Here is a 22,088-nt window from a genome sequence, read left to right on the forward strand (position 1 = left end):
ATCTTTAAGCCGTGGTAAAAACAGCGCAGCGACGACAGACACAGAGAAGACAGAAGAAGAAGGACAAGCGCTGGGACAAGCGCTTGTCCGTCTTCTTCTGTCTTCTCTGTGTCTGTCGTCGCTGCGCTGTTTTTACCACGGCTTAGTCAACAGCAGAGAGTAAGGAATCGTTGCACGTGGAACTTTGCTATGGCTTTGCGTCGTCGTCGTCACTGCCGCCCCGTCCTGTGCACGAGGCGCGCGCACGTCCTCGAACGCCACCGGCAGCCATCGTGTGCGCCCGTCTGGATTCCTCCGCTTAACCCTCGGCCGCTACCCGAACGCGGCATTCGGTGTCATCCCTCGTAGGGTTGGAGGCTGCGCCCACAGCCGCCAGGCTACTCAGCCCTCGTAGGTGGCCAGCCTGCTACAAGCCAGACGAATAGGCCGACAACAGAGTCATGGTCTCTCGGCCACCTCCAACGTCACCGCCGGTCGACCCACCTTCTAAGGCTGCTGCAGCTGGGACCAATGTGGACACACCGGGGACCGACTCCTTTCCCTGCGTGGCTCAACCTGACGCCGACACTGCTCCTCAGAAGCAGCCTACCGTAGATGCCTCGGCATCATCTGCTATCGCCGGAAAGTCAGCAGTGCAGCGGACTATCGATGTTCAGCTGGCTGCGGCACAGCAGTCTCTGGGATCAAAATCTGTGCCTGTAGACTCGAACGCTTCGGCGCCGCAAACGACGCTTTCTCAGGGCACGGTGTCTGCACCTCTCGCTCCACAGAGACCGACAGCTGAAGGTTTGCAAAGCACCAAGGAAAGGACCAGGCGGACTACCCCCGATGAGTGGCGGACCAGGTTGACATCCTTGGTGCCATCACCCTCGCCCTTTGATGTGAATGTGGTAAGTGCCCTTTTTTGAGTCTGAGACTAGTTGTCACCCAGCGGCATAAGCGCGCTTAACTTTTCGCGAATCCACTTTGGCGAATCGAACGTGGTCGGGAAAACCCATTGCCTTCTCTGAGTGATTCGCGATCGTGTTTCCCACAGCTCAACGCCAGTCACGGGCAGTTTAGGCTCTGCTGTGATGTGTGCTGGCCGTCATTCTATGAATATTCCGCTGCTGACATTTTCCTAATAGTGGAGTAGACCTTGCTTATTTTTACGTGTTGTATATCGACAACTTCGCATCTGAGCTTTATCATTCCTCAACTGGATTCCGTTTTCTTTCCCTAAAGCTGCAAGTTCGCGATTGGTGTTTCCTTCCCCAGTACAGTCCATTGTGCGCAAAAATCTTTATTGCAATAACAACAATAACTTCAGCAAGAACAGCGCTCAAGCTCTCAGCCAAAAGGATGCAGCCGAACGTACGAATATAATTCGCTGCCGCGCCGCAGTCAGTTTCACCCGTGCCACGTTCCATGCTGAAGACTGGCCACAAAAATAGCCCGTTTTACTCCACGGATCAGCAGGATGGTGTCCATCTATAAAATTATTTTGAGAGAAAAGTCGGCTGTTCTCGATCGTGTCATTTGCCACACAGTCTTGACTTCGGGAAAGAAATTTCATTGACACCAAGAAGATCACGGAATCACTGGAGGTGCTCTTTAACTTAAAGCCAACTAAATTAGCGACTCACATCAACAGCATTTTATCGCAGGTGGCTTCTTAAGAAGCGATGGTAGGGCGCTGAAACTTCGTTATATTCATGAACACGCTTTGACCTGTGTTGTTGCTGGTGAAGTTTCTTTGCTTTTGCTCTCGTGTCTCAACGAGAATCGAATAAATAGCTCCCTTGTTACTGGTAGCCAAGAAAACCTGAGCGTATGGCTATGGTTGCAAGTTATGTGACCACGGTCACAGCGCAATTCATTAGCATGGTCACAAATAGCCGGCAATCTAACGTGGTTCTTCTATTGACAATGCATTTAAAACTTTAAAACCTCTAAGCTAGGGTTGTCGACATTTTGTCGGCAGTTTAAACCGGGACAAGCGAGGTGTACTTCTGAACGTTGTTCCTATCCCCGCACCCTCGTACCTGTCAGCTAACCACGCAAAATCACGCAGGTCACGACGCCGAAACCAAGGGATGGCAAATCCAGAGCGGGCTCTGTGGTCGCGTTATCGGCGGAAGCCACTACGTCCGGAACCATGGCAGCGACCCGCTCCGAGGCAGAAACCAGTATCCCGATGACCTCCGACGACGCTGTATCTCCCCACGCTCACACTGCCACCGGCGGTGTCGGCTCTGAAGCCAAGCCGCCAGCATCAGCACCGGCTGCAGCTTCCATGTTCGGAGCACAACAGCGACAAAACCAGCCCGACGAACGAGGTCCGGTGCAGCCGCCGTCAGGTCACCGGCAAGACGCCCTGGAGAATGTCGCGGTTGCCGGAAACTGTCTGTCGGCCCTGGTAGACGTGTCCCTGTCGCTTCACTTGACGCCCACGAGCAAGGACAGGTTGCCTCTACCTGCGAAAACCCTTAGGGTCCCGATACGTCCGTATGCCGACCGGGAAGACTCCTCACTCGAAAAGATTAACTTCGTGAGTGCTGTACTCAGACTACTTAAGCAGCAATGTGGTATCGGGAACAAACGGCGGCTGCGTTTCGATGGAGGCGAACGCTAAGGCGCCCGTGCACAGTGCGATGCCACTGCACGTTAAAGATCGCCGGATGGTCGAAATTATTCCAGAGCCCTCCACTACGACACCTCTCCTTCCTTTCTTTTTTCACTCCCTCCTTTGTCCCTTCCCTTACGGCGCGGTTCAGGTGTCGACGATATGCGAGACAGATACTGCGCCATTTCCTTTCCCCAAAACCAATTTTTATCTTTCACATTTTCAAACGCGGCGGCTACGTTTTTATGGAGGAAAAATGCTAAGGTGCCCGTCTGCTGTGCGATGCCAGTGCACGTTAAAGATTCCCCGGGGGGGGGGGGGGGGGGGTCGAAATTATTCCGGAGCCCTCCACTACGGCACCTCTTTCTTCCTTTCTTCTTTCACTCCCTCCTTTACCCCTTCCCTTACGGCGCGGTTCCGGCGTCCAACAATATATGAGACAGATACTGCGCCATTTCCTTTCCCCCCAAACCAATTATTATTATAGTAAACAAACGTCTCCGGGACGCGAATCAGCAGCAAATGTAAGGGAAATGAGGTGGTCGTTGGAAGACTGCAATTATGCGCGCAGATTGATTTTCATGCGTTATGGACCTTATTTGATCAGGCCAGTGCCCGTCGCAAAAGGGTGGTAATTAAAGCTTCAATTGTAGACAATTGTAGATAGCTCTCTGCTAGGAATCTGGACCCCGATTTTTGATACAAGCGTAGAAGCAGCCACCGCGTGTGTGGCTGGAGTTAACTGGTGGATAGCAAGTTTCCTTCTGCTGTGGCGTAATTGCCGCAAATTAAGAACTCTTTGTATTTATTGCCACGAAAAAGTCCGTACTTATAAAGTTAACCATGGAGTCGAATACAATTATATGAAAGGTATTGCAGTAGAACACGTTCTGGGGCAAGTTGGTGCATAGTTTGAGCAGATGATGCCGGGTTAGCGTTGCCTTGGTTTTGGGCTGCTAGCGGCTGCACATCGGCGGGTTGTTCGGCAAGAGCGACTTTGTTTTCCCTATCTTGGGACATGGCGATCCTTTAGGGGTAGCTGACCGGTTCCCTTTCTACAGTAAGTGAAGGAGGCTGCCTTACCGCTGCAGTCACGTAGTCGGCGTCGCTGTGGTTCGTCCTCTTTCGTTGATCCAGGCTATCAGAAGCAATTATCGCAGATATGATTTGGAGTCGAAAATTCTGTAGGGGACGCGAATTGACGCCAGTATGCCTTCAATTTTGGAATTAACTGTTTACTAACGAAGTTGGGTCGACAGTGAATAAAAGCGTTCGTACAGTGCGGAGTCTATCTTGCGTTTCCCGCTCGTCAGTCTTTTCTGATGGTTATGGATTTTTAAGGCGCAAGGGCATCTATGGCCAAAGCGCGCCATGGCACAAGGTATTTTCGACTTCTCAAGGTGTGGTCACAGACCCATTTTCCAACCATTTCACCCCAAATAAGCCTAGCACCAGACCAAGGGAAATCTTGTGCCCATTGTATCACCGGTGGGTACCCGGTGGCACTGGGGATCGAACTCCTCACCTCCCGCATGCGAGGCGGTCGTCAGTCTTTTTTCCCAGAGTGGTTAGTCGCATCTCCTTCCTCAGGGTTGCCAGAAGACTCCGCTCTTTCCGCGACACTCCCTTCCCGCTCATCGCGCGCGAGTATCGCTGACAGTATCAAAAGCTATAATAAAACAAAAATAGCAGCGTTGCTAATATTACGTCATTTTTGAGACAGTTTTCCATTTCATCGCAGGCAAGAAGCCCTAGGCCCAGCGTCTGTACACCCAGCCGGCGTGTGGCCGGCGTCTACTTGCGAGGAGCCTTCCTGGGAATCGTCGCCATTGTAATCCTTTTCGTAATCCTCCTACCCTTCACCACTGTCTATAAAAGCCCCAAGCAGGGCATGAAAGTCTGCGACACGGAAGATTGTCGCAAACACGTTCGTACAATCACCAGGAGCACCAACAGGACGATCGATCCCTGCCATGACTTCTCGGCTTACGTCTGCTCCGGCTGGTCGCAGACGACGTTTCCCGACCAGGCAACAGGCGTCGTAGATAGCCTACGCTTTTCGTGGTACCACGACTTCCGCGACACCCTGCTGAAAGGATCGCTCATAATTCCAGCGGGAAGAAAGCCATTGGCCATGTATGAAATGTGCATGGGGTACCACAACAGCAGCAGCAAGCCAGACCCGCGCTTGCTTCGCGATTTGTTTCGAGCACACTATCTGAACTGGCCCGAGGCTCCAACCACGGTGCTGCCAATCATCAGTAGGGCGTTGGCACTTGCATACAGGTGGCAAGCACCATTTTGGCTTGCTGTGTCTGTTCTCACGGACCGCTCGTCTGGAAGGCGACGCATTGTCGTGAAGCCCGGTTACTACCTGCCGATATTCCGCAGATTCCACGACTACGTGGCGCACGTTTACGTTGATTACTACAAGTCGTACTACGCAGCCTTCTATCCGGAACGCGACGCCGACCACGAAGTTAACGAGACTGACGTCGACGAGATTCGTTCCATGGAGGACTGGGTACTCACCGAACTCATCTCCGTCAGTAGGTCTCAACACAAGAGCCCCGCGCTATTGCCTTTCGGCAATGTTGACGCTTACGTTGCGAACGCCTCAGCCACCCACTGGATGGAATACTTCCAGACAGGTTTGAGGCTGCGGCCGCAGCTGTCAGCGGAAGACGAACTGGTGGTCAGTGACACTTCGCTCCTTAAGGCCTTCGTCAAGCTGGCACTTCGGTTTGGCGACGAGAAGCTAAACGCTCTCTTGGAGTGGGAGGTCGTGCAGCTGTACTCTCCCCTCGCGGACACAAGGCTCTTGGTGAGTCTTTACGGGAGCAGGCACAGAGCGGAGATGTCCCACGCCTCGTACTGCGCGCACCACGTGGAAGGTACTTTCAAAGTGCTACTCCTCGCCCTCGGCGTCTACTCTCGCTGGACCACGAAGGAGCGCGAGGATATTGACGCGGGATTCGACAGTTTGGTCTCCGCGGCAGTGAACTTGGTCAAGGGCTCCACCTGGATGGACGATGAGAGCAAGACACAGGTGGCCGACAAGCTGGCTTCAGTTCGCAAGCGCATGTGGCCCCCGGATTCAGCTCTGGCGATAGGGACGCTGGAAGAAATGTACGCCCATTTCTTCGAAAATGAGACGTTTGCCATCCAATACACGTTAAGAGCTATCAATCTCTCGGTCGAGATGAACTTCACCCGCGACTTTCAAGAGGCCAGGGACCTTCTGGGCAACAGCTTCCCGTTATACCTCGACTACAACTACGTGTTCAACCATGTCGAAGTAGCCACTGGTGCAGCTGGGGCTCCCGCGTATTACAGCAACGGAACGGGTGCCATGTTCTACGGTGGCCTGGGCTTCCTCATGGCGATGCAGCTTGTCAAGTCCATTGACGGCGTAGGGCTAAAATGGATGGCGAACGGGACAAACGTTCCGTCCATCTTAACTGAGTCTACGCGGTGGTCTTATTACAAAAGAGTCGGATGCCTTCGTGGCGAGCGAGGGTCAAACATATTCCCCGAGATACCCGCACTCGAGATCGCCTACTCCGCACTCAAGGCATCGCATCTTCGCGGCCACCGGGAACATCTGCCCCTGAGTCCCGACCTCTCGGAAGATGCTGTTTTCTTCCTGACCATCTGCTACATGACATGTGCTGATAAGAACCATCCGGGTCCTCTTGCAGCGGACTGCAACAAGATTGTGCAGAATTCCGCGGCGTTCGCGACAGCGTACCGTTGTCCGAAAGGATCTAGAATGAACCCCGACAAGTGTTCCTTTTTTAGCTAAGGTGCAGCGCATAGCGCATGCCATTCTCTGGCGGGGACTTGCGGCCTCTGCGTGTATAACATACTGCAGGGCTGCAATCCACTTTCCACCCTTCCACGGAATGTCGAAATCAGTGCTCGAATATTGCACACTAGCACACTTGTGTACTGTGCGTGAATTCTAGGTCACTGGCGTGTTCAATGATATTGCATGCGCTGTATGGTTCATTCTCATATTACCAGAGGAGAATTCCCTTTAGGTGCGAACATAATGCTTGTGATGACGTTAAAACAATTCTTTATTTTTTATGTTTTAAGACTGCGATTTTGATCATTGTGCGCCGAACTGCTGTTATGCAGCTGAGCTATTTCTGTGACTTCAGTGTTTTCCATGCCCAGTATTGCACTCTTACACGTGATGTTACGGGCCACCCTTGAGGTTCCGATAAAGTCTCGTTCTGGCCTGCTTGCCAACTCTTCGGCAATCTCTGAGCAATTACAGGGTCTCTGGAATTCCTTCTGCGTTCCAAGTGCCTGCTACGGTGCGAGCGACGCCTTAATCGGCGTCGTCACCTAGTTCGCGCAGCAGCGGCGAAACAGCACAAATAATGATTAACGGGGGGGGGGGGGGGGGGCAGCAGTGTGTTACTAGCCTGGCTGTGGCACGCAGACTTCTCGCTGCGGCAGCGCATATTAAGGTGGTCTGAGTACGGAGTGCACTAATGCAGCGATGAGTTCTTCACATTTTTTTTGCCGGTTGGAGTGCAGTTTTCAGTGACGAGAGCATTCAGGAGGGCTGCTCTTCGTCCGATATGCGATGCATTTAGGCGAACGCGCCGGCGAAAATGTGTCTGCGGATGACATCTGCCGAAATGTTCTGTGTACATTTCTACTGTTTGCATTAGTGCGTCATTTAGGCTTCCGCCGTCTCTACCGCGCGGTTCTATTGCGTCGAGGGGAAGCACTGCTTTGTTCTTCAAACACACAGGTGGGCGAATGATGAGCGGCGGCGCCTGCGGCGTATATGCGTGTGGTGCGTTATCGTTCAGCCACAGGCCAGGGCATATATGTCTGCATGCAACCGCTCAGGCACGCCCTACACCCTCTAGCGCCCTGTCTCTACGTCTTCTCTAACTGCCGCCTTCTTTTACTCCTCCTCCACTTCATCATTGTACTGATCATCGTCATCAGCGCCACCACCAGTGGCCATCTTCTCTTTCCTATATTTGTCTTTCTTATTATCACCAACTTTTCCTCCTCCGCATCTTCATCATCCTACCCACCAATAGTCACATTCTCTTCCTTATCACCATCCTCCTCGTCGCATCTCTCACCACCAATGCTTCCTCGTCCTCATCCCTGTCATCATCATCACTGCACTCCCCCATCCAACTTACCATCATTACCACAGCCTCCTTGCCTACCTCACTATCCGACCACCATCCCCGCCAACAAGAGCTTTCCCACGGCGTCTTTTCGAATTAGATTTCGCCGTCGCTTTTTCGTTCCCGTGTTTCGTGAGCTTCTAGTGGGTGGAGGCCTTGTGGAGGGCGAATGTACGTGGGTTGGTGATGGGTTGCGCATCTGTGCGGTATAGTTGGATGCATGGGTGCAGCTTCTGGCTTGTCGAGGCTGGGTGGTGAGGTGGCTGCAGGTTGTCGATTGGTGGCTATAGGTATCTCCCTGGCTAGGAAACTGCAGTGTGGAGGCCGCTAGTGAGTAGTGCCCCGGGAGGGCAGAGGCTTCACATAAAGAAAGTTTCCTGCCTTCACACAGATAATGCCGCCATTTCCGCCAAGTGCCCCTGTTACCGCTATCGCAGTGAACAAAAAAAAATGCAAGCAGTGTTCACAAGAAGCTCTCGAAAGATGTCGAAAGGCTGCCTCTTTCTTCTGCCTGCCTGGCCGAGCTTGATCGACATCACCAGAAAAAGAAACGTCTTATTTTCAGCTGACAGGAAACCCATCCCCTGTCGACAGAAAAAGGGGCGTGTATCGCACCGCTTCCCCCCCCCCCCCCCCCCCCCATTCTCTCGGAAGCAGCAAGGCAGCCAGGTGGAGAACGCGGCCAGGCGACCATCACGTGTTATGACACGGCAGCGACCTGCGTCGAATCGCGACCGCCTCCGTACAACCAGAAAGTGAGTACTACGTATATAAAGAGAGGCTACTTCTCAGCAGAGCACGGCACCACGACTGAAGGGCACTTTTTTGATCGCGGCTAGCGTGGAGACCCGCTTTTAACGGGCAAGTACTAATGACTTCTCAAGGACCCCAGAGTCTTTTTCAAGAAGGATTTCGTTTAAACAATACAGCAACCCTACTGCTGTGAAAAATACGTGCTTTCCTTTTTCACTCACTCTCTAGTGTCCGAGCACGGGTGGGCTCGAGATTTCCTCCTCCTCATCTTGCAGCACAAACAAGGGACAGCGATCGCCATCATCGGCCCATTGAAGTTCTCTGCAGGAGAAAGGCCGCTCGCCTTGACCTCATTTAACACTGTTGCTGGTGCGACAGTTGTACACTACTCAACATGCTGCCACGTGTCTATGGGACTGAATTGTGATATCCAGCAGTGAACTTCAGCACTGGAAGAGGTGGCACTCTTTAATGTTCACTCTACATGTTAGCTTGTTGGCCTACCGGACAGGCTACTGCAGAATTTCGCTGTCACTCCGCCAAAACAATTCCAAGCAATACTATGACGACACAGAGGAAGCATCGATGACCAGCATGATAATGAATGAAAATTGGTTTTGGGGGAAAGGAAATTGCACAGTATCTGTCTCACATCTAGGTGAAAGAAGAAAGGAAGAAAGAGGTGCCGTAATGGAGGGCTCCGGAATAATTTCGACCACTTGGGGATCTTTAACGTGCACTGACATCGCACAGCACGCGGGCGCCTTTGCATTTCGCCTCCATCGAAACGCAGCCGCTGCGGTCGGGTTCGAACCCGGGTACTGTGGATCAGTAACCGAGCGCTCTAACCACCGAGCCACCGCGGCTGGTGAGCAGCATATACAAAAAACTGTTTTATGGTTGTCTTTCATTCAGGCATGAACGAAGCTTTCTTTACTAAAATTAAGTGCAGCGCAGCGAACTATAAAAAGGGAAATGATACGGGTTCCGTTAAGAGTCAAATATAGAAGCGAGTGGGTCAAGGAGCAAACGGGAGTGACTATTAATGATACCCCAGATGAAATAAAAAACAGGAAATGGGCATGGGCAGTGCATGTAATGCGAAGGCAAGTTACGCGATTGTCCGTCAGGGTAACGGAATGTATTTTCACATAAGGCGAAATAATTTATTGAAATGTTCCTTTCCCTGATAGTTTCTGCATTAGTATGGACACCACCCCTTGCAAAGCTCATTACGGCAGCTTTTCGGTCATGCTCCCTGGATTTGTGTGTGTTGTAGAATTTATTAGTTAACTGTAAACACATTAAGCCTTTACACAGTTATACAAGAGTGGGTCACAAGGAAAACAAAGCAAGGTCAAAGAACAGCAATCGATATAATGCATCTGAATAAATATTGCGGAGCAAAGGAACAAAAAACCAATCAGAACAAACTAGCAAAAAGAAAAACAATGATTAGCAGATAATGATAAGTGAACGGAGCACAGAAGAAAAACTGTAATAAGGGAGTAATTACTCATTGACATCCACCCAAGCGCAGCCATACGCCTACAAAGGAAAGCTGTGCAGCTTTCTCAGAAACTTCGCAGTTAAAGAAAAATTCGTCCTGGTGCGGGGTATAATGAGTAATTACTTCCTTATTACAAATTTACTCCCCCTTGGATGTTTCCCCTAAACATCTGGACAGAACAAAAACTTCAGTGACAATGAATGCAACAGCGAACAGTGCAGACGCGAACCATTCTATGGTGAGAAATGGAATAAATAAACGCATAAAACCAAAGTTTTTTGTCTTTTCGAATGTCTGGTCCTGTTGTCTAGCGCTGTTGAAAATAATTCTTGTTAAGGGAAATAATCACAGGAAGGCCTACTCATATAAAAGTTCGCGAATTTTAAATTTAAATACCTCAACGAAGCCAACGTTCGACATAAATTTTATTGATCAGTTTTCTATGGCTTTGGTAAACGTAACACGCGGCATCACAGTCAGGTGGAAGGATGAAATCAGAAAGTTTACGTGGACGTAGCTGGCAAAGGACCTTATCATTTGGAGGTCAATGGAGGAAGCCTCTGTCCTACAGTGCACGCAGCCGGGCTGGCGCTGCTGATGATTACCTGTAAGGCCACTCGACAATCGAACATATTCGCACCATCAATCTGGTGATAGAGAAATGCGCTGCACATAACCAACCCCTATATACAGCGCTCATTGATTACAAGGAAACGCAGTACGCTCGCCGCAATGCAACTTAACTGGCTACGTGGCGACTGTTGCAACCGCGCAAACAAGACGGGCTGACTGTCCACAGACGGGTAGGCGTAAATGAGGCCATGAGCTTCCTGTGGAACACACGCGCCCTCGCGCCAGCCTTTGCTTAAGAATACGTTCAGGAGAGATGTATTGTTTAATATAATGGTGACTATATATGAGAACTTCTTCTAGACATATGTATTTGCATGTCGTATAGTTCGTTGTTGGTGATATAACGCCACCGCTTGTGCATTGCCGCAGAACGCCGATCCATACTTTGAATAACCAGCCCGCTCTCACTGAACCACAGCCTTTCTCGCCCAGCAGCTTGCTGTTGTTGTACAAGCGAGGAGCGAATACCTCGTCTTGCTCTAGCGCGCGCAAATTGTCACGTGACGGCCGCTGCGGCCGCGACCGCCAGAGGCAAGGTTCATCGCGAGCAAGTTTCTCGCGGTCCCCCCTCGTCACCTTGATCTGCCAATCAAGGCTCCGTTAACGACCGCGGCGCTCCCTCTCTGTCGTCACGTGAGGGCGGTGGCGGAAGCACGCGGGCAATTAACACCTCCCGCTGGCTTGCCGAGGAGGGGGAACCACATGCACTTACATACACTTCACTGGCAACTATGCGTTCACGACACGACTTCATCTCCAGAGCACGCGTTTTAAAGCTGTAGCGCCCGTCTCCGGAGCAGCCTATAGGACAATACCAGACCGGCGTTCAGAGTGCATAGCATTTTCTAGCTATTGCACTGAAGCTAGAAAGGAGTTATTCCATTGTTGACTAAGTGAGCTTCCCAATCATTAGTCCTTGAACAGAGGAACTGTTATTCCTTGAGATATTAACTTCAAAAGGACACTTATTACAGTTAGACTCGCCCACGGCCTAACCGTACTAACATCAAGGACAGTTAATCTCACCCACAAACTCGTTTATTACTTGACTAAATGAACGACTCAGTCTTTCACTGCTTCACTTAGTGAGTACTCACACACCTGGTCATCCAGCCATACTGTTAGCTATGCATTCTTCTCAGCAAAGCCTTCTTCACTGACTGCCTTTTTTCTCTGACTTCATCAAGAACCTTTGAACACAGACCCCACTCAGCTTATTCCCACCGAAATGCTACCGACTTAGACTGCAGGCGATGAATCACTAGAATACAGGCATGAAAGCGCGCCTCTTCAGACCAATGCCAATAAAAATATTTGAGAGCCGTAGGCAAAAGGAAAATCGACCCACAGACAAAAAAGCCTCCGGTTGCGTGGCATGATCCCAGATTGGGAACCCCTGACGCTCTCGTATTTGTGTACAAAACAACTCGGCTTGAGAAGCTTGCGGTCGGTCACAACGTGCATTCTCCGCAGCAGCAGCAGCACCATATTGGGCCGAGAAAGCCGGCGCCGTATCAAAAAGCCCGCATTCTTCAAATGCATCCGGCTCGAGCGCGAAGCCGTTGAAGTCGTGAAGCAAGACAGTGACAGCTGAAGAGAGGGATCTTTCTTCGGGGTATGTCTCCCCGGTTGGAGCGCTTTTGTTCGTTTCGTTTGTTTTCCAACGCCCGAAGCAGACTCTGCAAACGCCGAAGTACATATCATCGTGGCTCTTGAACGAGACGGATTCTCCGTCTCGTCTTATACCGGGCTCCCTTCTGTTTCAGCAATCGCTTGCAACTGAAGGAACGCGGGGAGATGCGCTGCGTGACGGATTGCTCGATTCAGCGCCTTACTGGATACGTCTCTGGGGGCTGTGTACTTCTATTCGATATGTGCGTGTGTGTGGGCGGACTCTGTGTGGAGGGTGAGATCCGGAATGCTTTGCTTTTCACTTTCCGATGAGTGAACGTCCAAGTGGCTTTCGTCGCTGCGTCATGACGTTCTCCCTGCGAGCTGTCACTGCTGAATTACTTTTTTTTTTCTGTTAGCTTGACATCACTTATTTCTCTTTTTTGTAGGTGTGTGTTGCCGTATATCTTCGTCATATCTCACACTGGCGCGAGCTTGTGTGTTTGGTAGAGAGACGTTCTTCGACACAGTGCACAGTCGTTACCATGTTTCGCATGTTTGGTATATTTATATTTGGCGAACCCATGTGGCTACTGTTAAAAAAAAAAACAGCAGAGTTCTTCGTGTACTGGTTCCTGTAGACATTTTCCTTTTTTATAGTATTTTAGGAGTAAATTTGGCGAAATCAAAATTTTCTTGGGTTTTCAGTGAATTTTAGGAACCAAAACTTCTTCGTTTTTTTTTCAAATTATTCGATTCTCCAAATTGCTGCAGGATGAAACATCCCCGAAATACAAGCTGCACCGAAGATCTGCTCTGTATTCGCAGCTCTGTCAACTTTCACGCGGGAAGATACTGAATCTGCGTTGTAGCACCGTGCTGAAGGAAAATATATTCTCTACAACGTTCAAATGAGTTCACGCATATGTACAATGAGGAGTGGACGACGAAGCTTTCATCGTAATTTCAGGCGGGAGGTTAACACACCGCGTTTGTATGAATATCAACGGACGACGTCTGTTTACAATCGCGACATTAAGAAACAGCAATGTGTACAGCGAAGAGGATCGTTGCCAACTGCCCGAGAGGCAGCTCATGCATCCTGTGTGCTGTGTCCTGTGTATATGCCTATGGAACCCTCACAAAAAGTTGTTCCCTCATGATTTTTTCTCCATAATTGATTGCCATAACTGTCCTTGTGCTCCCATCCCGTACTCAGATTATGTGAGATATTTTGTAGTAACCTTTGATAGCGATGACTTGGAATAACCATCTAAGTTTCCTCAGTAATAAACATCGTGGTATCTCTTCTATGCTGTTTAATTATCGATTTCTGCTTCCGTTTACTATCCAAAATGTACTTACTCACGATATTGCTTTTTTTTTTAAACTTTAGAAAGCGCTGCTACGGGGGACACCAGGAGAAAGAAGGCGAAGGACAAGCGCTACTATCAACTGAAGTTTATTGGAAAAAACACATAAGGTTAAGTAGCTCACACAAGGCAGCCAGCAGAGCATGCGCCTACCCTCAGAATGACAAAACTAATCACTGTGTTGAATTAAGATACCGAATTTCACTTCAGTTGATAGTAGCGCTTGTCCTTCGTCTCCTTTCTCTTGGTGTCCCCTGTAGCAGCGCTTTCGAAATTTTTAAAATGATGTACCAACTCGCTCAACTGTCCGTGTTACTCACGATATTGCTTACAGTGTTCTTCGGTATGGCATTGGTTTATTTTACCATAGTTGCCTAGCTTGGCGTTCCAAGGTTAATCATATTTTAAAGCAAATCCTTCGATCTCTGCTGTATAACATAAAAACACCACCTGATAGAAAGTATTTTAGCTCCCCTCAGTTGCCTTCTTTCGATGCCCTCTTTCTCCAGACAGTTGTACATGCCTATTTCTGTCCATGTCGCCTGTCACGACTGCCGGGTTCAGCACGACAAGCCCCTTTGGCTCGGCTGACCCGCTCTCTATGCACTCAATGTTTCGGTGTTGTATGTGTGAAGACATTTTTGTCAATATTATTATTTTCCAAGAGGGAAAGGTGGCTAAAGTCGCGTTCACCCCTCCCCCCGCCCCCAACCTTCCTAGAAGTGTCATGCTGAGCATGCAACCGCAAAGCAACCCCACCCCCCTCCACCCAATTAAAAAAATTGCCTTGGGTCCCTTCTGAAAACTAATTCTGGATACGTGCCGGAGCTCATGCAAAAAATATATATATACATTTCGTTACCATAATGTTGCAGTACAAAAGGAGTACTTAGTGCAGTCGGACTCGCATGAAATTCCATAATTTCTCACGTTTACTGCACTCTGCAAGAGGATATCTTCTGCTTCTTGCTTATAACTGGCCACCAGTGTGCTCGTGTACGACCTGCCTCCGCTGCAACTCTTTTTTTTTTCTCACGTAGCTTTTATAAAGACCACAGGCATTTTAAAGCTACTCTTTTAGCTTTTGGCCTGTGGCCTATTCTGAACAGGTACGGACATTTGGAAATAAAGTGGTCTTGTCTTCATAAAAAAAAAATAGACGCTGCGAGGGCTTGCGGTGTCATTGCTTCTTTAAATCCTAGCACCACGCCGTACTTTTGCTTTGCTTTTTTTTTTCATTCTCTTGACAAGCGCCTCATCTCAGCGGACAGGTGCGTAGTATAACATACAAATTGCTCTTCGCGGCAGACAGCGTGCACAGCTGTGCACCGACTTCTGTTGTTGACGGCGCCCTTCTCTCCCTCTCGTAGACATCTCCTCCTCTCACAGCTTCCTCGCCTTTCAGCTGCAGAGCGTTCCTCGCAACAGCTGACGGCCTCGCGGCGCGCGCGAGCTCTTCGGATCACGCGACTCGGTGCCAAGAATTATGCGACCGCACATCCGCTCGGTGGAATCCGGGCCTGGCCGCGAACCCCGTGCCAAGACCTCGCCGTCGCCTTACCCGCGTCCCCTGCAGACCCTCTTTTCATGCCACGCCAACGGTAGCACTCGTACCCTTCTCCTCATCGCTTACGTGCTCTCGCTCCCCCTCCCACGCCTCTTCAGTCGGGCTACTATACACTTCCCCAGGCTACCGTTTTGTCACTGCGCTGCGCTTCTTTCTTTAGCGGTTCGTGTCCCGGCGGGGCGCGACTTTTTATTTCATAGCGGTCGAGGTCAGTGCAGTTGTTGCTGCCCGTGCGACTGCTGCCGCGCTGTATTAAATTCGCCTGGGGCGGTGACGCAAGAGGAACATTGGAACGCGGTACTTATGTGCGCTGGGCTGCATTACAGCCGCGGTTTGTTTATACAAGCAAGAGAGAGAGAGAAAAAAACCTGGCATAAAGGAGTTTCGGAGAGCTGGCAACCTGGTCTTGTTTTTCCTTTAAGAACCTTGAGTCACCGCGCCTATTGCCAAGGTTGAATTACAGGTGCGAATTGTCGGAAAGCAGCGACCGCAAAAAACGCGGCCACTTTGAGAGCTTTAGAGATCTGGCAGCCTCTTCTTCTTCCTCGTTACGAAGTTAAACTTACGTTACAGAAGTTCTACGTCAGCAAACAGTCCAGTGTCGACACGCGCGTGCAGTCTTGCCGCTGTCTCTTGAGCGTGAGTACAGTAACTATGCACCTGCGTCGACAAGCGCCAGAACGCGACTGGATTAATGGTCGTTTATCACATCTTATTATTAGGGAGTTCTGAGAGGTGGTGCATGGGAAAAGGCAGCCGAGAGCAGCAGAGAGTCTGGTAATATGAGATCAGAGGATATTTTGGTTTAGGCGCACCGCGGCTGCTACAGCGCAGGGCTAGTGGATGGCAATTGAGAGAAGCCGTCATTCTGGTATCGACGTATCTGGGCTGACGATGATACTGGTGTTGATGATAGCGTTAGAAAACAGTAAACTCGGTTCCTGTACTGCGACGCTGGGTACGAGATCGGCGCACCTGCATATGTAGGGAAGACCCCGTAGCAAGGCTGTGCTCATGCGCACTGATGCTTCGATGCACAGCCACTGAGCATGAGTCTAAGCATGAATATGTAAAGCTCAGGTCTTTGAAACGGAATCTTCCTTTTCCAATAGTATTTCTTTAAGCACAGACGAAGTACTGGAAAGTGTCGTGTGTTGTGAAGGGTATTTCACGTTTGCATGGCTTTCTTTAACAAATCGCTGTTATTTTGTGACGTCAGTTCAGTTGACATTCTTGAATGAAAATTGCGGACGTAAACTGCCTTTACATGTATTCCCGTAATCTCTCGCGCAGTGTCCTGACAGCGCTAGCACAGCGGAAAAGCCTTTCGCACGACGGAGTGCAATCGCGGAAACAATTCGGCGCATGGTGTAAGTGCAATCTTCCGCGAGTCGCCCGCGGACGCGGCCTCGAAGGCGACGGATATGTCAAGAGGCCTTGCCTGCCCATACACACTCGATCCAAGAAAAACGTGGCCTCCGCGCAGTCGTCTAAATTTGTCGCGGCAGTCTCGGTGCGGACATCTCCGACCCGCGCTACTGGCCGCTGTTTTTCGCCTGTTTGCATCTGGCTCACGCGCTGGCCTTCGTTGACCTTCGTTGCGAAACAATGTTTGTTTGAAACGAAGTTCATTAAAACATTAAGTTTGGCTAGTTGGTACTTGCTTCCTAGATTCATTTTCTTAGCGGTTTAAAAACAATGGCACTACATCTACGACAAACGAGTGCCCCTTATGTGTGGATGTAGCGCCTGTGTTTTTAAACCGCTAAGAAAATTATTCTAGGAAGATGTTTGAAAAGACGTCGCTCCCTGATTTACAGTTTTTATCTCTCAACAGTGCATGGAGCCTCGGTGCAGCCTACGTCAGTTAATTTCTCGGTGCCTTTCCGCTCCAAACAGCAACACGAGCAGATACAGCAGTTGCCTACAGTGTCTTCGTCGCTGCCACCCCTACTTGCGTGTGAAAAAAAAATAAAGAAGAGTTTTATTGACAACTCTAAAGCTATTCCAATTTCCAGTCCAAGTTGCGCGTTTCGCTCTGATCGTTTACACGGCCTTATCTAACGACTTCATCAGTCTCCCATTCGTACGTGACATAGTTTTGCTCCTTTAGCCCACCATGGCTCCCTGTGGTGCGTATTTCTGTCTTAATCTTTTGGAGATATGCATCTGCCTGCTGCTAATGCATGCCGTAGCTGCGGCGTGACTTCGAGTGTTGCTCCCATCATGCTTTTAGCCGCATTCTTAACCAAAAACAGGGCTTGAAGGCTTAAAGGAGAAAAATTGTTTGCCCTATGAGGTGCGCTGTGGTGTGCCTGGACGAATTTACATTCTGCTGCTGGTGCTTTGTTCGCTTTTTGCTTACGCCTTTAGTCGTTTCTTTCCTGGCACGTTTCTTCTTCTCCCCCTGCTGCCTATTTGTCTCTTTACTTTTGCCTTCATGCATGACGCAGTAGGGATTATGTCCGTGTCCAGCTTCGCGAGCAGCGCGGCTAACTCCTTCCGTTTCTATTAAGGTTTCCCTTTAGAGCCATTTCTCATCCAGCTCCGACTGGATTCCTTGTCACACCGCTTAGGGGTGCCCACAGCTCGCGTGGTGAGCGAACATCTGTACTAATCGGCCCTGTCTTGTTTTTGCCCCTATCCATTTATATACCGGGTGATATATCGTAGCCGCGCGCGCGCGTTGCTGCCGCTGCCGCTGCCGCTTGAGGCGGTCCAGTCGCGTGCTATGGCAGAAGTTCAGTTTAGATTAGGTATAACTCAGAGAGCTCTTGGAAGATGAGGTGCACACGGCAAAACCACAAATGAGGCAGTACAGGAGGATACGGGCTTGGCATCGTTCGAAGCACGGGAAGCTGAGAGTAAAATATTATATGAAGATGGCCTGAGGAAATTCGACGTCAACAGGTGAAATCCCGCACAAGCGCAAAAAACATGGACAAAGAAAGCCTTGTAAAGCACGAGCGCTTACTTCCAACTGGTGATTTATTGACAGACAAGCACATTAAATACACCTTGCTGCATGACGTCAAACTGACAGCACTGCCGGCATCAAGTGGCAGGGCTGTCAGTTTGACGTCATACAGTAAGGTGTATGTGAATTTAATGTGCTTGTGTGTCAGTAAATCTTCAGTTGGAAGTAAGCGCTCCTATCTCCAAGCCTTTCTTTGTCCATGTTTTTTGCGCTTGTACATGATTGCAATACAGCAACTTGCCCAAAGGTCTGTTCTCTTGATAACAGGTGGGTTGCTAAGGTATTTAGATACCCATACAAAAAGAGAGTTGACTCGCACCGGTGTAAAAAGACTAAGAAACCAACCAGTAAGTATGCAGGTCACCAGCAAGGAGAAAAAAACGATCTTTAAACCAGAGGTAAAAAAAAAAACAGAAAGTAAAAACTGGACTAATTCAAGGAAAAGAAGCAGCGTGTCGAACAATATCGACATTGGAAAAGGTAACTAAGGAAGGAAGCGCTCTATGATAATTCAAGAGGCAGTGGCCTACTCACTGAAGCTTGATCATGGGTGTCTCAGAACGTGGAAGCTACAAAAAGAAATTCAACCAAGAAGATGACACATGTGCAGTGTGCGGTAAATCTCTAGAAACAAGTGAACATCTTATACTCGAATGGGGTGGTATACATCAGGATGTTGATGCAGGCAAAGTCGCACTCCCTGAGGCCTATAGAGTTTAGAGATATATGTGAATGAATCTGCGGTGGAAGTTAGCGAAAAGCGATTGCAAAATTGGTGGCTCAAAAACAGAGAGGTGACAAAATGTTAATAGTGTAGGATTAAAGCTTTATTTAAAGAAGGTGACGAATTCAGAGATCGATTAATTACACAGTTAAAGAAATCGAAAGAAAAAAAAGCCGAGCACTGTGGCAACTGCCACAATCCCGTTTCAGAGGGGGGACTCTTATCTTCCATCCATCCGTGGCGACCAGGATTTGTAAATATAGGCTGCTGGCAGTGCTCAACGCTCTTTAGAGTTTTAATGGGAAAGCCTTTATAGGCTCATGACTCGCCAGCGGGGATGTTCGCAGAAAAGTGCCACACTATAGCTGTCGTCAATCAAACGCGGTTGAGGTGTCCACCAAGATTTCGAGATTTGAGAGCTATACTGCGTCTTTTCCTCAAAAACCTTTCCTTTCCTCAAAACACATGCTTTCGCATTCCTCCACGTAAGCACACAGGTGTCCTCACAGTTAAATAGTATTTAGATAATCCATCTTATCATCAGCCTGACTACACCCACTGCAGGGCAGAGGCCCCTCCCATGTCTCTTCAATTAACCCTGTCTTTTGTCAGCTGCATCCACCCTTTGCCAGCAAACTTCCTAATCTCCTCCGCCCACCTAACCTCCCGCCGCCCCTGCTACGCTTGCCTACTCTTAAAATCCCCTCCGTTACCCTTAAGGACCAGCGGTTGTCTTGCCTTCTTGATTGTGCTTTGGTAATCGGTGAGAAATTAGAGAGAAAAGGAATAAAGCGAGAGAAAAAAAGAGGAGAGGCACTGTCGCGTCATCTCTAAAGGCGATGCTTAAGCGTGCTTCTAATTTTTTTTTACGACGTGTACACAATTCGCATGTCTGGCATTTACGTACACCAAGCGTGCACGATACGTGTATGCTTAGCATACACGTGTACGAGCACCGCGGCGCGGTTGGAACGACCTTGCACAGGAACGCAGGTGTCGCTACTCGCTGCAACTGCCAACAATGAGCCGTGCCGAGGCGGGAGTTTGACTCTTGTTTCCCGTCTTCCCCTTATATTGATTCTGATCGATGGCCGTCGCGTTCGATTGAGGCGCGTGTTAAATCTCAAGCAGCCAGCGACTACGTCATGCGCTGTGTACGAGCTTTATGCATATTACAGACCTTATCCTCCATGAAGCTAGTGTCGTGCAGCGTACTCCCTTCTTCAATTCTTCCCTTTCATAGGGCTGTTTCAATCTCACTACTTAACGTACCGTTTCATTCATTTGGTGCGTATGCACTTCTGAGCCATAAGAGTTTAGTGGTAGACCCGCTATAAATGCGGTTTAGTCGAACAAACGTGACATCACGCGTGACGTAAGACGCCATGTTACATGTCACGTGCACCGCTACGCATACGCAGAATGGTGATTGTAATCATATAGTTTCTGATGAACACTCGGAAGGCAAGATAACCGCTTCTCGATCCTTAAGGGTAACGGAGTGGATTCCAAGAGAAGGCAAGCTTAGCAGGGAGCGGCAGAAGGTTAGGTTGGCGGATTAGAGTAAGAAGTTTGCGGGCATACGGTGGGCACAGCTGGCAAAGGAGAGGGTTAATTGGAGAGACATGGGAGAGGCCTTTGCTCTGCAATGGGTGTAAGTCAGGCTAATGATCATGATGACGATGATGATGATGATGAACACTCGGACAGAAAACTGGAGGCGCTGCACTTTATCCACCCAGGACATGCTGGGAAGATTAGGTTTCGTAGTCGGCTTTGACTCGAGTCGAAAACGTGGATTGGCAACAATACGACTTTTCCCAAGGCAAACTTCAAAGGAATGCTTCAGTGCTTTCTACAAGCCTGATACCGGAATTCATTCGTTGTAAATTTGTTAAATGAGTAAAAAGTTCTACTAACACAATTTAATCTGTACAAGGCGTACAACATCGCTGGTACGGTGGAGAGATACAGCCACTGTGCCACAGCGCAGCCATGATCCCCCGGCATGATCTCAAACTAGCAGAGTTAAATATGAACCCTCATCTCCCCGGCATGCCCTTGATAGATGAAGTGTTCTTGCCGAAGCTCGCGTAGAAGGTGGCGCCACTATTCCGTCTAGGTAATTTTGAGCAACTCTGTGGTTGCAATAACTTTCAATGTCATTTCCTCTCTGTTTGGGAGGGTGAAAAAATCAGGGAGTGTTTCTTCTAGCGATCTGTATAAATTCCAGTATGGCTCTAAAGCGCGTCCACACGCGTCTACCTCAAACAGAGGTCGCGTTCAGCGGAGATAAAGGGTGACGGGGAGGTGAATAGGAAGAGCCGACCACTCTGTCCCTGGGTGTAGGAAAAAATTTTCCCCGGAAGATAAGTCCCAGAAAAAGGGCCCAGAAAAAACAAAGTTCCCTGAGGTAGCATTCACTATAAAAAAAAAAGTCCCCAAGTGAAAAAGTTACCCAAATAATCAATTCTTCGGGAACCCAGTTGACATAAAAGTTGCCCTCTTTAGTGAACTGTTCCTTGACTTTGAGTGCAGCACCAGATCACAATACAGTTGCATATATTCGGTAGCCGCTGCACTAAACACAAGAGAATGAAGGAACGAAGGACTTGGGGGCCTTCTTAACCATACTGTTAGAGACGGAAATGTGATAGCATTTCGAATGGCTGATCTGGTGTCCACAATGAGGGTCTAACGTTGCTTTTGCGATTTTCCTGCCAATTCACTGCGGTTATAGGACCGGTTCCATTGTCCTTATATGACATGCATGAGCCGTGACCTTCTAGAATGTTCCAGTACCTTTTCTTGGATTATCACATGGGATTATACTAATCTGACCCACTAATACACCACAATTCAGCCACTAATCCACCTTAATTCATTTTCTGAGGTGGGTACTTGCGAAATTTTGGGGGGTCGCCATACTTCCAAATTTTTGGGGTCCTCAAATTTTCAAAATTGGCGGTGCCCTTTGTCTGGTACACTGTTGATCACGTGGTGTTGATGACATCACGAACCACTCAATCACATTGATTGATCGCGAAGTGTCCTCACACTACTATTGGCGCCGTGTTGCAGCGGTTAATCACGATCCATTGTGCCATTGCAGTGGCTGTTTCCAATAGCTGCCGATGTGGCTTGTTAGATTCAGGTCTCACAACTCC

The 22,088-nt window shown here is 49.2% G+C and overlaps 1 protein-coding gene across 1 annotated transcript; it reads left to right on the forward strand.

Moving 5' to 3' along the window:
* The first annotated feature begins 440 nt into the window (after positions 1-440).
* On the forward strand, positions 441-6,768 carry LOC144133682 (endothelin-converting enzyme 2-like). Its single transcript, XM_077666832.1, has 3 exons — positions 441-890; positions 2,054-2,530; positions 4,347-6,768. Exons 1-3 carry the CDS (start codon positions 441-443, stop codon positions 6,408-6,410), a joined length of 2,991 nt encoding a protein of 996 aa, XP_077522958.1. The 3' UTR covers positions 6,411-6,768.
* The last annotated feature ends 15,320 nt before the right edge of the window (positions 6,769-22,088 follow it).

Source organism: Amblyomma americanum, chromosome 5 (genome assembly GCF_052857255.1).
Source record: "Amblyomma americanum isolate KBUSLIRL-KWMA chromosome 5, ASM5285725v1, whole genome shotgun sequence".
NCBI classification, from domain to species: domain Eukaryota; kingdom Metazoa; phylum Arthropoda; class Arachnida; order Ixodida; family Ixodidae; genus Amblyomma; species Amblyomma americanum.